Source organism: Pholcus phalangioides, unplaced genomic scaffold (assembly GCF_987345545.1).
Source record: "Pholcus phalangioides strain wild (caught in Gottingen) unplaced genomic scaffold, Ppha-v1.0 ptg000039l_1, whole genome shotgun sequence".
Taxonomy (NCBI): Eukaryota; Metazoa; Arthropoda; class Arachnida; order Araneae; family Pholcidae; genus Pholcus; species Pholcus phalangioides.
The window spans coordinates 18,746,338-18,763,951 of NW_028301625.1; the positions used below are offsets into that span (position 1 = coordinate 18,746,338).

General features: G+C 36.7%; 1 protein-coding gene across 1 annotated transcript; it reads right to left on the reverse strand.

The window, feature by feature from the left end:
* Positions 1-568: 568 nt before the first annotated feature.
* LOC149065656 (uncharacterized) lies at positions 569-6,015 on the reverse strand. Its single transcript, XM_089253907.1, has 2 exons — positions 5,560-6,015; positions 569-1,739 (listed from the first exon to the last, which is right to left on the reverse strand). The coding sequence occupies exons 1-2, from the start codon at positions 5,891-5,893 to the stop codon at positions 802-804; spliced, it is 1,272 nt and encodes a 423-aa protein (XP_089110033.1). The 5' UTR covers positions 5,894-6,015; the 3' UTR covers positions 569-801.
* Between the last annotated feature and the right edge of the window lie 11,599 nt (positions 6,016-17,614).

Here is a 17,614-nt window from a genome sequence, read left to right on the forward strand (position 1 = left end):
TGCAGAATTTGGAAAATTTACCCAACTAATACCATCCATCCTATTAGTGAATAACTGGTTCAGCTTATTAGCTGTATTTCAACGTATCATTTTTCTGCGTATAATCAACACCATCTATAGAACAAGGCCTCCGCACGAAGCTTGTGACGTCAATGGTCATTTCTCCTATAGCCATTGGATATAATGCAAAAAAGGTAAAGATATCGCATGCATCGGCGTGCATTATCCGATGGCAATAGGCGAGATTAAGACTACTTCATATACAAAGAGAATGATTTATCTGAGGATGTATAAAGGGGTTCTATAGGTGAGGTTATAGCCACTAGAATAGGGCTATAAAGTCGCCTTAGGTGATTATAACCCTTATCAAGTCGCCTTAGGTGAGATTAAGGCGACTGGATAGGGGATACCCCTATTGTAATGGCTATAGGTGAGATGGACCTTCAGTGACGTCACGAGCTTCGTACGGAGGCCTGCTATAGATGACGTTGGTATAATACGAAGATGCGAATTTCACCGCTTTTTGACGAGAATAGATAAACGAAACAATAAATTGTACCAAGTTTTCTGCATATAAACGATTTTTTTTAACACATCTAAATAAATGATCCTGAAAATACTCATTGGTGATCGCAGCCCCGTGGAATCAATATATAATGATAGAATAAATGATTTACACTTTAATTAGTTAAAACATTTAATTTGTTCGTAATTTATAAAATTTTTATTCATACACAATTTTTAAAAACACGGGTGAATAATATTTAATTATACCCTTCCTAAAATAGTCTAAAAACAAAATCATACATCTATGCAAGTTTTTGAGCAACGAATTTTACAACATATTCTGGAGCCGAGACAGTGACTGTCAGCGGCACAAGTGTCTTGAGCCATGAACCAGAATACGCACATTCCTGATGGAGGACAGTCTGGTCTTGAGGTTGTTGAATCCTCGGAGGCAGTAACGAACTCCATTTCGTTCTTTGTAGCATTTTCAGATTTGACGTTACTTTCAATGAGTTCCTCGGCTAAAGCTGATGTAGGAGCCGCAAATGTGGATTCGATGAAATTGGAGTTTTGAAGATCATTTTCACTTAACTCAAAAGTAATGAAATCCGGATTTGCCGTTGCCATAGATGTAGTTCCAACTTTATCACTAGAATTTTCTCGCGCTTTCGTAGAAAACACTTCCGATTCGCTATTAATGCTTTCAGTCGATTCCGCATTCACCTCAGTGCCGATCTCTTTTACCTTTGCGACGACTGTATTCAAGTGAGTAGAAATTATCGGGTTAGCAGTTGCTTTGACATGAGAAATTTCAGTTAATTTATCTTGGTCATCCAATTCACTATGAAAATTGAAAGTTTTGTTCAGATCGACTATGATCTCTTTGATTTCGTCAAAAAACGTATTCTTACTTTCTTCCGATTCTTCATTCGTTTGATTATGGGAAGAATCAAACTCAAATAACTGAGTATACTCGGGGAATGTTGCCAAAGCAGTCGTTTCAGATTCATTTTCGCTATCAAAATCAGTTTTTGAAAGCCCAAATATTTCGGGTGTCGTATTTCGAGTAGACTTAATAGTATGATCACTATTACTGGACACTTTATTTGAATCGGATAAAATCGAAGAATCTGATACTTTACTGAATGTTATTGCATCAGATGAGCCGGTTGAAGATTCCCCCATATTCGATGATTTCAGCTCTTGTATGTCTGAATTTCCAAGTGATGATTCTGGAAAAAAAATTGGTATAATTTTTTTTGTATTTAATATATTTAGTACTTCATATATCGATACATGTTGGTCATTGAACGATAAATTTATGTACTGTGTCAAAATTTACTTGCACAAGTAGAATTAAATTTTTCGTCAGTGATGTCCATAACTGAATAGAGCAAAAGCACTTTCTTTGAAGGTGGAATACATAAACTAAATTCAAAACTTTGAACTTTATTTTTGGGGGAACATGAGCTAGATCAATAGTGAGTTTTGTGAATTCGTATTTTGAGACCGTTTACGAACTTAATTCGCTCCAGAAGTCTCCGTTCGTGAACCGAAACATTTTCTTCCATAGCATGCGGTGTAAAATGCATCGTTCCGTTCCCGAGAAGGTTTCTAATGTTAACTTTTACAGCAGCTCCGGTGCATAACGTAAAACCAATGGCAATCATTAATGGTCATTTTCAGTGCAAGTTTATACGAAAGAGATGAAATGTAAGTGAAATAAAAACAATGTCAGAGGGCCATTTCTGGCTTCATCAATATCTATAATATAAAGTCAAAGCCCTCGAAACCTCTGCCTGAATCCCCAATCTCGATTAAAAGAACCAAAAAAGAATTTTGCCAATTGCTACCAAGCTTTGTCAATAAGAACCTGCATTGTAATGGTTCTAGAAGTCACTCAAATATTAAGGGCCGTAGCGTGCCTTCTCGGGGGACTTTCTCTTGGAGACGCTTTGGAAAGGGTTATGCTCAGGAAAGGACGGATGGGATTTTTTTTGAATGATTCATTTTGGAAGAGAGTCTCTCTTGCAGATTATTTCGAACAAGTAACTCGAAATTTAAGAAATAAGCAAAATAAGTACTTTGTGAGGCGAACCCAATTTAGCTCGGAGCCCCAGTTGCCCCAGCCTAGTTACAGGCCTGCAAATATCATTTTTTAACATCTGAATGAATGAACGCCAGAACTTTGCCACTGGACTTATCCCTTTGCCACGAAGCTGGGCTGGAAGAGATCTCGGCAGAGTCTGAAACACTTTATTTTGTGTCAAAACAAAAAGAAAAAACATACAAACTTTTACAACATATTTTCCCCGGACAATTGGGTACTGTCGCGATTACTATCTGAAAAGTTCTAGTTTAGAGGCTCAAAGCTTAAAATGACCATGAACTGGACGAGAGGCACCGACATGAAAACATTGAGGGGGCTGAAAACCGCCATTCGTCCCGCATAAACGAGACCCAATCTCATTTTTACAGGTGAAATGGTGCCTTTATATATCCATATTTTTTGTATATCCATAAATTATTGGGGGTGGGGGCGAGTCCGCCAACAAAATTTATTGGGGACTAAAATAGCCCATCCCCTAGGTTACGGTGCTTATGGGCTGGACAAGAGACTTATTTGGGAGCGGGAACCCTTTCGCGAAATATAGTTCAGCCAACTCTATCAAAAAATAAAATGAATAACCGTTGCGACGGTAGGCTTCAGAAATAGTGTGTAAATTAGTGTTCTCATCAACAATCATTTTTTGCTGTTCGTGAATCAGGCCGTTCGTAAACTTACGCCAATTGACTATTTGCGCTCACGATATCGTACACCTAGAAGCATACTGTCTATTCATAAATTTCAGGTTTTATGAATTATGAAAATAAACTTCACTTTTTAATACAAAAGGCTGCCTACTAAAATGAAACTTCTGCTTAGAGGCCAGTTTTGTAGCTACAAGAATCTCACTTACCGATTTGTAGAGGGTAAAAGGATTGTTTTGAAAATGGAATCGCACAAACAATTCAATTGCGTGAATTTTTGGTTTATGACAGTATTTTTCCAGGTGTGCGATATCTTGTTGCCCGTATCTCAACTCTATTTCAGTTATTGGCAGGAATGGTATTACTTTATCCATTGATGTGAACAAACGGCTTGAGGCAAGATTTTAGTGTTTTCGCAGTGAAAAATGACCCCCCCCCCCATTTCGGGAAAAAAATGGGGACAACGCCCTATGGCCGCAACCATAAGAGAGCAGGGAGATCTAGGGCACTGGAACAGAGGGGCAAAAATTTCGCCCTCTCATTTAAGATTCATGGGGGGGGGGGGGATGCGCCAAAATGCCCGCTCATCCCAGCTAAGCATCTAGTTGCGGTCCTGCTCCACGCTCACAAAAAAAATTCTGCGCGTTCGCCAGTGCTTGATCAGCGAGAAAGTAATAGAGAATGAAAACTTGGGCGGGATTACACTATAAAAGTTAAACAAAAGTATCTTTTGCAAAACTTGAAAAATACAACCAATAAACCTTATCGATTACATTTGCTCAAATGTAACCAATAGGCTTATTGGTGGTCTTTAATAAAAGGATCTTTTGTAAAACAAACTTTACCCGGTCTTGGCCGAGGAAACACTATAAAAGTTTTACGAAACATGAAAAATTCAACAAATAAGCTTATCGGTTGCATTTGCTCGAACGTAACCTATGAGCTTTACTGGTAGGATTTTTTAATCAAAATTTTATTACACTGTAAAAGTTTTGTAAAAGTGCTTTGATAAAACTTGAAAAATACAACCAATAAACTGATCGGTTGGATAAGCTTGAATGTAACCCATCAGCTTATTCGTTGTATTTTTCAAGTTTTATACAAGCACTTTTATAAAACTTGTATAGTGTAACACCGGCCTGAGGCCGAAATTACACTATAAAAAAGTTCGATAAAATTCCTTTTATAAAACTTAGGAAAAACAACCAATAATCGTATCAATTAAATTCGCTCGAATGTAACGTGTTTATTGATGGCATTTTTCAAGTTTTATAAAAGAACCTTTATCAAACGTTTATAGTGTAATCCCGGCCAAACACTATAGAATGTTTATAAAAGTTTTTATAAAACTTGAAAATGCTGCCAGTAAGCTGATCGGTTGTATATGCTCGAATGTAACCGATCAGCTTATTGGTTGTATTTTTAAGTTTTATAAAAGCACTTTTACAAGACTTGTAGTGTAATCCCGGCCTTGATCAACTTTGAAATGTGAATCTAAGGCCGGTATTACACTATAAAAGTTTGATAAAATCCATTTTATAAAACTTGAAAAATCTAACCAATAAGGTTATTGGTTACATTCTAGAAAATGCAATCGTTGACCTTATTGGCTGCATTTTTCAAGTTTTATAATAGGACTTTTATAGTGTAATACGGCGTGAGGCCACGATTACACTATAAAAGTTTAGTAAAAGATCTTTTACAGAACTTGATGAAAAACAACCAATAAGCCTGTTGGTTGCACTTGCTCGAAATGTAACATATCGGTTGCATTTTTCAAGTTTTGTAAATAAAGTATTATGAAACTTCTATACACAGTGTAATTCCGGCCTTACATTTTTCGAAGCTTGAATTTCCAGCAAGATTTTCGCAGAAATTTAACCTTGAAACCAGGGTAGTCTTAACAGCATCATGGGGCCCCCGGGCCAATTGGATTTTCTGATGCCCGACCTAGAAAATTCTCGAAAATTTCAATTTGTACTCATTTTTGTGAGGCCCCTTTTCTCTCGAGGTGCCCGGGTGGGCCCATGCGTTAAGACGACACTGCTTGAAACTATTAACTACTCTTCCCTTCTCTTAGTACTGTTTGTGTATGCATAATACATAACCACCCCCCCCCCCCACAAGGTGTTCTTGAAATTCCCTGGTTTGTACAACAGATTATTCACCACAAATGTATTTATGGTCACATTTAGTTTGAAAGAATCTGTTTTATAATATAATTGGTTAACACAAATAACATTTTTTTACAAGATCGAAGTTTCACATGTTTCTATGAAACAAAAAAAAAAAAAAACTCACCATTTCGCTCTGTGGTAACAGCCTCCTCCGAGATGAAACTTTGATGAACGTCATTTTCGTCTTCAAGTACTTTGAGTGTGACGACATCGATCCTTTCCGTTGAAGAACTAACATGATCAATATCTAAAAAGTTATGATCATTAATAGTCAATTTCCACGTTACATTTCTTGCCGCTTTCGTCGTTCCTAGAGTTGGAGTAAGCATAGTGCTATTATACACAGTAATAGATTCTTTTGAATCTATTTGTTCTTCAGCCAAAGGCAACATTGCCTCGTGAGTACATGTCAGCACGATCATGCATATATATGTCACGCAAAAAATATTTGTGAGCATATTCGTAGATGCACAACAAATTATTAAGATTATAAATAGTGAAGCGCGTTCGAAAAATGCTTGAATATCTTCGAATCAAATATCCCTGATTCACGAGGCTTGTGAATTGATCTCCTTTTTTTTATGGAACTAATGACTAAAAGGTGCTATGTGTAAAAAAAGTAGCAACCTATGTACTTTGCATAATCATTCGATAATCTGGTGGAAAACCACGTGATGCATACAATACACGCGATTGATGATGAACACGTTTTCTACAGTTTGTGACGTACCTAGTTCAACGGTGTTCGACCAAACGTACTGTGGACGAGTTATCTCGTTCTAATAAGGTTAGTCAATTTTCGCCGATATATCTCGAAACCGGTTTGAAAATCTAGGGGGGGGGGTGGGCAGAGGCAACACCTTCTATAGTAGAAAGCATCCGTGCAAAGCTCGTGACGTTACTGAAGTCGTCCATTTCACCTGTAGCCATTGGATATACTGCAAAAAAAGGTAAAGATTTCGCATACGTCGAACTGCTATATCCAATGGCTACAGGTGAAATGGACGACTTCAGTGACGTCAAAGCTTCGCGGAGGCTTTCTGCTACAGAAAGTGTTGGCTGAGGTAACACCATCTATAGCAGTAGGCCTCCGTGCGAAGCTCGTGATGTCACTGAAGAAGTTATTTCACCTATAGTCATTAGATATACTGCAAAATAAATAAAGATATCGCATGCGCCAGCTTGCTATATCCAATGGCTACAAGTGAAATAATTTCTTCGGTGACATCGTGAGCTTCGCTCGCAAGCCTTCTGCTATAGATGGTGTTGGCTGAAGGCAGTCACTCAAAAACAATGCTAGTAATGAACGTGTTGATATGGTGTTGGCTGAAGGCAGTCACTCAAAAACAATGCTAGTAATGAACGTGTTGATATGGTCTGGAAAAGGCATCTACATCAAACAGCAAGCTAGGTTTCCGATGAACGTTTTTTTATTCATAAAAGGATGATCGTATTCACGGCATGTTACATTTTCAATGAGTAGTGACGTATTCAACATTAACAAAATCACGAATATGAACCGTTTAAATAATCTGGTCGTTTTTGTGAAAATTTTTGAAATGTGAAATGTTTTACTTGAATCCTTTTAGCAATATTTTTTGTGAACTGAGAGCAAAATACGATGTAAACGTATTTCGTTAGACGTAAGATGAAATATATTCATTTCAGAAACTGGCACCCATCAGAAGAACATGAAACATGTTTTGTTTCGACACAAATATTTCATAGGCTGGGGATGGGGGGAGGCTTTTTTGAAAAAATTACTCAATATTTTTTCATTTTTAGTGGGGATGCGCTTGCCTGCTAAATACGTACGTTCGAAATCACACAAATCTTACCCTGTGGGAATTATTTATTTTTAAATCCATTTGGTTACAAGTAAAGTAGACACCATTTTGTGGAGCGTAGTTTTTAACGTCTTCTTCCAAAATTCAGTTGAAACAAAGGAAAAGGAGCATTAACGCAGCAACCACCCATTCCATCAAGAGATTGACAGCATATCTGGATATTCGTTGGTGAGCAAGGACAATCCGAATTTCTTGTACATTCTCTATTGGATGCCTCACATGCTCCTGGTGGACATCTTGTGCCTGTCAAAGAAAAAGTTTTATCGAGTATTTCTATGCATATATATATATATACAGTCGAATCCCGTTATAACGAACGCCAAGAGACCGGAGGAATCACTTCGTTAAAACGAAATTTCGTTCGTTATAAAGAAATTCCAGGTTACCTAGCATTGTTCCCATGTAAACTCATTTGGGGATTAGAAAAGTGTTCGTTAAAACGGGATTCGACTGTATTGCATAAAATTTAAGAATTATTTTCTTTTGAATGTAATTATTTAGATTCAATTCTCTTGTGCATGCAGCTTATATACCGGAGTTTTTTGTCCCTGTTGCGGCTTGCGACACTGTGTCTGGCCATTATGTTGGCCCTCGAACAAAGAGAAGTTGGCCACCCCTAATACATAGCATTTGGTGAGGCAAAGACGTACGCAGGGGAGAGGGGCATTCCAACCAAGATAATAAAATATTCAAATACTGTATTTGTTGATATTTTTGTAAAAAATTAAAATATCGAAAGAAAAATGCCAATTTTGGGGCCCCAAAAATTTAGGTTGTTGGTTTGTTTTTTGATATAGCCATGTATTTGCCTAATATTAAATAAATTACAGTATATCTGAAAGTCCTTAGGTTCAATATGATTGCAGATAGTGTTATTCGACCACCTACACCAGGGTAAATCAAATTGACACTAATATTCGTAATGATAAAAAATATGTCTTTTGTATTGCTTGTAGCAAGAAAGAAATAACATCATAACGTATCGATTTTAATATTCAAATACTGAGATTATAACTTTGGATTTTATTCCTGCAACACACTCGTGGTTTTAAACAAATACCGTAAACTGGGTTGACTTTGTGCTAAAGCTCCGACTGCGTGCCATTCACGGATTTTAGGACACAATCGCTTCCTGGAAGCGTATGGATAAACTATCGGTTTCAAGATTTTTCATGCCGATTCAGGAGCTGTAAGTGACTCACCGACGGCATTCATTGCATCATCTTCTGTCAGCTGTCGTCTGGAGGATTTTTAGATTATATTGTAATTTACAAGAAATTTTTCAAGTTCGTGTAAACCTCTCCTGGTGCAGCTAGTGCGTTCTTCGTGGAAGTTAGGTAAGTTAATATTTCTATGTAGAAGTTACTTACGATTAGAAATATTTTAATTGTAAAAATGCTGCATTCTGACAGAAATATAACGCATAAACAAAAAAATGGGTATTCGGGTGGCGACTTTGTGTCCCCTGTTTTTTCAGCGTTTTTGCCTTTCTTTCACTAGTTTGTTATTTTTTAATGTTCCAGCGATGGTTCGCAAGTACGTGCGGAAGCTGGGTGGTCGAACCAATTACTCAAATGAAACACTTGAAGAGGCTTTTCGTGCGATAAGAAACAAGCAGATGCTCACCGATTTTGATCATATTGGGGAGGCGTGTATAAGAGCCATGAAAAGAAAGTTGGCAAATTTCACTCGTGGCCTGACCCGGCAGATGAAATTTGGTATCCGAGGAGCCAAATCATAATGAAAAGAAACCTCGACCGATTAGCAGTGACAGCAAGTTTGTAGTGGATTTGAACAAATGAATGTTATATTTATAATGTTATTTTTTAAGAAGAGCCTTGTATTTTCAAGTTTTGAGTCTTCTTTATTCTTGTGTATGTTTCAGCAAATTAAAATGTTCAAAAAAAGTAGAAATAAATGTTTTCTTTACTTAAAAATGTCTATAAACTGTTTTTTTTAGGTTTTAAAGATCTTCATTTTATTTAATAATTCAAAAAAGAGACTATTTTGGGCAGAAATATTTTTTTCAAAGGGTTCTTAGTAAAAAGCTAACACCCGGAATTCCATAAAAATAAATAAAAATTTTGGCCGTGAAATTCCTGTATCGGCCCGGCCTTGCCTATTATATTTACTAATACGATCTGGGGATTACAGGTATCTCTTGCTTTACGCGATTTTGAAAAGTTAATTTTAGAAATTACCGGGGCCCGTAAAATTTGGTCTGTAGTTTGATTTTAATCCTGAAAATGATCTTGCAAATTAGAAATATGATATAATTAGAATGACAAAATCCGTTGGATTTCTTGATGTAGATGAGACGAAACGCTGAAATCCATTTCACCAGATCTCGCATCTTTCGGTAACATATCGACAATGTCATAATTTTAATCGAAAACGATCCTAATGAATCTGTAATTGTCATATTTGCGAAGACTACTCGGAATTCTCTGATAGCTTTGCTTTTTATTAAAGAGACGAAGAATGCTGCTTGTCAGTTGAATCTTGACTGCTTTCATTTAAAATGTTATCAATATATCATATCAGGCTCTCGAGAAAAGAAAAATTCACACTCACACTAGAAGCAATATGCAGTAGTAAAGACAGAAGCAAAAAGTATTAATTGAATTTATTCATATAACTTAAATTGACTAGATTTATTCATAAGTTTGGATAATTAATTCATTCAAAATATTTTATTTTGCTGTTGGGAGTTTGGGTTTACTTTTTCTTGTCTTTATGAAGCGAACCCCTATCTCTATCTTACCCATGTTAAATTTGCTCGCTTTACGCGATTATTTTTTGGAACAAATTAATCGCTTAAAGCAAGGGACACCTGTATACATAAACCTCGGTAAATGTCATAAATTCACACAATATATAAACAAAATTCATCAAACTTACCAAACTGGTCGGTTATTATCCATAATCACCAGATTTAACACTTTTACCGTGAGATATATACAGGGTGCGGAACTAATGTCCTCGTACAACATTTAACTATTAAACCGTTGATTATATAAAAACATATATTTAATTGATAAAAATATCCAATTAGCATTAGGATATCAGACGTCAGTCACAATTTTTCAAGAAAGTGTGAATGTTTTCAAATACAAATTTAATTTTTATACGGACCCTTCTACCTAATTACATCCAGAAACTTTTAGTCTTGCATTTTTATGGAATTCAAATAAAAGAATTTCTATGTTTCTAAGTGAAATAGGCCAAGAATATTGCTCATTGAAACATGCTGTGACCATCTTTAGAGGGGGAAAAAGCTCTCTTGTGATACTATGTTTTTACTATAACTGTACATCTTATTTCATCTTGTAACAAGATTCTTGTTGTACTTTACAATATTATAGTTTCAGCATTTCAATAAAATTATACTTTTAAGAATCAACAAAATATTTCTAGCATTTCAAACGCATCCAGAACTTACGGTCTTTGAGTCCTTCGCAAATTCTTTTAGCACCGTCCCGAAGACCCGGAGGTATAAACGTGCCTGACACATCAGCACGACCCCGTTTGCTTTTAACAGACCCTGATAGTATAATAACAGTTATCAGAAGAATGACGAACATCGTACTTTTGAAGAGCCTGAAAACAACTGGCACGGGAGTGAATGCGTCCAATATTTATTATGCACAAAAAATTCAGCGAAGATGTTTTCCGATCAGCCAACAAACATTTTGGAACGCATCGTGTTCACGGGAGAAAAATATTCGTATTGCTTCAGGTATGTATTTGTGAAGTGAATAAGTCAACAACTGATCTAATGTAATTTAGTTAAAAAATAGTCTCGGGAATTAAAATTAAATGCATATTGTTTGCATGGAATGTTGTTTTCGAAACATTAAAAAAGAAATAAGTGAGTAGAATTTCCATGCAATAATTATATCGTTTCGAATAGCCGTGTAAACAAATATGTAGTGAAAACACCGTCATATAAATAAGCATTGTATAATATATATACGGGGTGATTATAAAAAAACTATCCCGACATATGGGCCCCTAACTATCATACCATTCACAGAAACTGAATGAAATTTTGGCATAAGGTATTTTGAGGTATGCGCTCAAGAATGATATGGAAAACAACAGTGTCACTCTAACAGTTACGGTTACAGTGAGAAAATTTCGGAAATATCAAATGGCAACACCAAGTTTTTTGTATTGGAATGCGATCTCCATACTGAAAAACACTAAATAGCGTTGGAATGGCACCTGTAGCACGAAAATCCCCGGAGCTAGGCAAGGAAAAAGTAAAAAGGACTTTGCCGTGCACCAGAGCATTAATGTTCGTTTCATTCGTCACACCGTTTCTTCGGTTGAGATCCCAGCCTGATTATTCCTCCACAAGGTCATGTGGAAAATTTGTGAAACACAATAAAATGCTTTATTTTATGCTGCTTCTCTGTCCTTATTGGTTGTCCTCACTTTTAGCCTATCTACCGCCGGTGATTTTCATGCTACAGTTGCCGTTCGAACGCTATTTAGGGGTTTTCACAATGGAGATCACATTCCAATACAAAAAACTTAGTGTTGCCATTTGATATTTTCGAAATTTTCTCACTGTAACCGTAACTGTTAGAGTGACACTGTTGTTTTCCATATCATTCTTGAGCGCATACATCAAAATACCTTATGCCAAAATTTCATTCAGTTTCTGTGAATGGTATGATAGTTAGGGGCCCATATGTTGGGATAGTTTTTTATAATCACCCTGTATATAAATTTTTTCATGTTCGTTTTGGTCATAGGCTGAGTTCGTTTTTTTTTTACTGGTGACCATATGTATCGTTTTTATTCATATATTCTGATCTGGTTTCTTTTCCACTCTGGTAAAGAAACAGGAATTTCCGCTATTCCGCGGAACCCAAACAAATTTTGAATATTCCTCTAATATACAGTACTAGCTATAATACCCAGCGCGGCCCGGGTTTTCTTCAATTACTAAGAGGATTGAAAAAATTACAAACCATTATAAAGGTATATAAACTATTATACATAATACTGGCAGCATTAAAGAAATGGCAAACCAATGTAAAATCATAGTATGTATATCTGAAAAAGCATTGCTAAGGAGCCACGGTAATCAAAGTAAACATTCCGAAAGTGATGGTTGAGGCCGAGAAACTATTGGTGTCCGTCATTTTTTCGCCCATTTCGGGCATTTGCCCATCTCTGACAAACTTTTAAAGTAGCCTATCGTTTAAGTCGGGTCCCATTTGGTATATATGAAAAATTTCCGCTGTATGCCTCTAGGGGCGGGACAGCAATATATATGATTGATTGATATATGAAAAATTTGGCGTTGATAGATCTAAAATTGTAGATTTGTGTAGAGAACATATATACAGAGAATATCTTTTTTATATATAGATAGTGTTCCGGATAATGTCTTTCACAAGCACTCGAGATGGCAAAGCACGAAGCACTTCGAAGGACAACACAGATTTATTTCACAGAACAGTTATTTATACGTATTCACAAGCAGCGATTTGACGAAATACGCTTAACAGAGAGTGACTTCTCTCACATACAAGAGATCTCGTATTGTAAAAACGTAACAAAACTATCTTTTAGTTCTCCTTTGGTGGCGCTTATATACAGGCGAAGAAAGGTTCGAGAGAGTTCTACCATATTCTCGTAACATTTTTTACACTTCTCTTGGCGCTATGACATCGCCAAATCATCGAAGCTGTCGCCAGACATGCCAAGTTTGTCGTCAAATTGGCGAGATTCACAGCGAAAATTTGTATTGCTTTAATGGCTATTTACAGGCGAAAAATAACATAATAAACGATAAATAATGTGACGATTTGCATAATTTTCGTAGCATTGCTCCCTCCTCTAAAATTGTTCTTCACGTCAATTCAGTCCTAATGTAGGCAACTTCGGGTTCCAATCTCGTTAGTTCTGTGACGCGAACCACAAGAGGTCGTTCAGAATGGTTCTGTTGAATCTCTCTACCATCCCATCGGATTTTGGGTGAAGCGGAGTTGCTTGCGTCTTTTCCATTCCCAGAAGATTGCACATCCCGTCGAAAACCGCTGAAGTGAAGTTTCTTTCCTGGTCGGAATGAATAAGCATGGGCAAGGGCGTAGCGGGGGGGGGGGGGACTTTGGGGTGTGGTCCCCCCCCCCCGAAATGTGAGAAAATGACCGAAAAAAAGGGAAAAAGATGGCCAAATCCAGTTCTATCACTTTGGTTCCCCCGAACGGAATTTCTGGCTACGTCCCTGAGCATGGGGACAGCCAATTTTGCACCAAAACTTCAGCCAGCGTCACTGCTTCTTAATCAGGAACGGGATAAGCTTCCGGCCACTTGGTGAAATAGTCCATCACCGCAAGAATGTAATTGTGACCATCGTGGGTTCTGCGTAACGGTCCGAGTATATCCAGGGTGATGCTTTTGAACGGCGCTCCAACGTTACAGCGCTGAAGACGGGTACGGGGCCGCTTTTGTGGTCCTTTTCGAGCGGCGCAGGTGTCACAGTTCATTCACCACTTTTCAACAGGTCCTGGACTTGTCTCAATAGAATCGTTCCCGGACCTTCTGGGGAGTCTTGGTTAGCCCGAAATGCCCACCGGTCGGGCTTCCGTGCATCTCGTTCAAAACTTCTTTCACACGGCCTCTTGGTAGAACGAGTTGAAACCTGAACATCTTTCCGTCCTCCGACTCCCATTTGTGGTAGAACACGCCGTCTCTTATCCCCAATGAGTCCCATAGCGCCCAGTATCTTTAGGTCTTCGGATTGGAAGAGGCGACGTCTTGACACCTTGGTTTATTCCGGGTAAATTTTTCAAGTCCATTATTGGTCGTTTGTCAGGATCTTCTAGTTCGGCCTAAATAATAAATGATAAATAATGACTATTTGCATAATTTTCGTAACAATAGGTTGCGTCCAGTAAAGCTCACATAAATTCTGCTGTTCAAGAATCCCCCCCTACTGGCGGATGGAAATTTTTTAAAAACTATATTCTTTACAACTTAAAATTTCTAGATAGAACGGAAAATGGCATTTATGACGATTTCGCACGGAGTTGAAACCAGCTTGACTCAAAATTCAATATAAAAAGAAATGCAACAAATTAAATAAACCAATAAAATATGAAGTAACGCAAAGTAAAAGAAAAAGGTCTGTTTTAAATCTATAGATACCACAAATTTTCTTGAGTGCCAAATGTTTTCTGCTTGCCACATGATGTTAACCTATATGACAGGTGCTAATTGGACAGAGACCCGTGTGTTATCTGGGGTAAGAAGTCTCGAAATTTCCAGTGCGCTCACAAACAAACAGTGATTCCTGGGAAATTTCCCATATGCTTTGCTTTTAATATAAAAAGTAATAATAATTGCCGTTCTCTCCCCTCCCCCCCCCCATTAGGGAAATGCATGCCGGGAAACAGCAAGAGAGACCAGCGTGTTTCTTAAATATCTTTACACGAAAAATCGATTGAATTGACTTATTTGAACCTCATCTTTTCTTTGCATTTTAGGATTCTTTGTGTTTTACGAACTACGTTGGAGATGGTTCGAATTTCATGTTAGCTTTTTCTACCATAAATCTTGGTTTATTGCAAATGTTGGATACTAAGCACATTCGCTAATTATTTTTGTATTCTTTGATTATGTGTTCAAGATTTGAATAAACAGAGCAGAGAGAAAATTAAAGAATCTCACTGCAAAGTACGATATTGTAATACAAAAAGCAACAGCATAGTTCTTCAATCCATGAACATGCAGAGAAAACCGTGTAAAACTCAATATCTGTATGTGTATTTCGTATTAGACAGTTGATGATTAGGTTAGGTAGAGCGATAAATAAATGCTGAATTTTCATTATCGTTTTTGAATTCTTGGACAAAACACGTTTGCTACAATGGAAACTATTATTTTATTCTGATTCTCGTATTTGTTCGGTACTTAATATAGATTAATAACTATCTTCCCTAAATGTATAATGTATAATGTGATCTTCATTAAAGAAGCACTCAAACTTTCAAAAAGCTGATGACGGTGTCTCATGATTTTTATGGCATGCCGGTGGAGGAGGACTACGGTACACAGTAAAAAAATTGCAATGCAATGCTTTCTTGAATTCTTTCTATGGTTCAAATGCCCGCAGTCCCTGACCGATGAAGCCGGGAGGGAAAACTACTGAAATTGCTGTTTTTTGGTCCTTTGGTCATCAAAATAGTCTTTAATTTTTTTTTAACGGCAATATTCTATTGAAATTTGAAATAAAGAACAGCTTTTTACATTTTTTGCTCCCTCTTTTCAGTGACAATTTTTTTTCCAGAATTTTTAAAGGTTCTGTGACGTTTAGGCTTCGTGGAGAGAATACCGGTTATTTATTTATTTATACAATATAATATAATGTTGGCCAAGGCCTATACATGAGAATGCGGTTGATGGTGACAGAAAAAATGTTTTAAATTTTTCGAAAATATAAATGGTGTGGGTGAATCAACGACCGTGGAGGGGAGAAAGTTCCAGTCAGCTATGGTATGCGGAAAGAAGCTAAATTTAAAGCAGTCTGTGAAAGCAGAGATAGGGTTTATCTTATGTGGATGGTCAAGTCTCTGCTAGAGATATATGTTGGTTTGCAGATAATACCGGAGGTATCGAAATTTAAATGTCCATGGAGAATTTTATAAAAGCATGGTTGATCGAAAAAAGACGGTGAATACTTAGAGGAAGAAGATTTAGTTCGGACATAAAGGAGGGCCAACTGTCGTAGATAAGCGGGTGGATTTATTTTGTATTGATTCCAGATTCTCGATATTGCTAGTAGTGCAGGGGTGCCGAATTTCAGAGACATAGGAGAGAACTGGAAAAATATAGGTTTAATTACAGAGGAGTCTAACATCGCAAGTAGAGTGTTTAAAGTTGCGGCGAAGGAAGAAGAGTTTATTGAGATATTTTTGGTAGATATGTTTAATAATCGATATGTTTATTTTAGCGCAGGTCTGTTGAAACAATGACACCGAGGTATTTATATTGAGAAACCTGGGATATAGTGGAATTATTAATATAGTATGAAAATTCGAAAGGTGAAAGTTTACGTGAAATTCTCATGAGAATCATTTTAGAGATGTTGAGAGGCATTTGCCATGAGAAGCACCATTGGGAGATGGAATTGAGATTGCGTTGGAGAAGTTCTTGGTCTGACTCGTGATTTATGGTGCAGTAGATTACGCAATCATCAGCAAAAAGTCTAGTGGTACAATTGAGGTTTTCAAGGAGGTCGTTGATAAATATTAAGAATAAAAACATAATAATAAAAGTTAGAATAAAAATATTAAGAATAAAAACGTAATAATAAAAGTTAGAATAAAAATATTAAGAATAAAAACGTAATAATAAAAGTTAAGAATAAAAACATAATAATAAAAGTTAAGAATAAAAACGTAATAATAAAAGTTAAGAATAAAAAAGTTAAGAATAAAAACGTAATAATAAAAGTTAAGAATAAAAACGTAATAATAAAAGTTAAGAATAAAAGTTGAGAATAAAAATATTAAGAATAAAAACATAATAATAAAAACATAATAATAAAAGTTAAATGAAAATATTAAGAATAAAAGTTAGAAACCTATGCTATACATACTTAGGGTGATCATATTTCCTCGAGAGAAATACGGGAAATTGGGTTTCCAAATACGGGAAAATACGGGACATCGCCAATTATCGCCAAAAATGACGATAATTCCGAACAAAGTTGCCAAATATTGTTGAAATTACGGAAAAATCACAATGGCGGGAAATGAAGCATTACTACAAATTGCAGTGGATTAAAATGAATTCCACGATGGGGGGGGGGGGGGAGATTAATATTCTCATTTATAGTTGTAATTATCACAATATAGTCTATGAGTTGAAAAATAATTCAAGTTGACTTTGGCAAAGTGTCCCGGGAAAAACCGGGACACTTTTGCCAAAAAGTCGGGATGGCCAAAAATACAAAAAATACCGGGACTGTCCCGGGAAATACGGGACGTATGGTCACCTTATACATACTAGTAGCATTTGCCGTGGTTGGAGGTAATTTTTATTCTCGTTTTCTGCGAATTTCGGCTGCAATTAGTAAAAGCGTATGAATACTAGGCTGACCATATTTTGTCGAGGAAAATACGGGGAATTGGGCTTCGAAATACGGGGAAATACGGTTCATTGCCAATAATTATCGCTAAAAATTATGCCAAAAGTATGCGAAGTTGCCAACTCGTACTAAAATCGCAAAAAAGTCGCCAATCGTGGGACTGACATATTGACATTCATTTTACGTCCTTTATACCTAAACTGATCGCGGGAAATGAAGCG

Coding starts and splice junctions, on each gene's coding strand:
- LOC149065656 (XM_089253907.1), bottom strand. CDS start 5,893: ATGCTCACAAATATTTTTTGCGTGACATATATATGCATGATCGTGCTG. Junction 1,740..5,559: donor TGTTACCACAGAGCGAAATG/GTGAGTTTTTTT, acceptor TTTTTTTTCCAG/AATCATCACTTGGAAATTCA.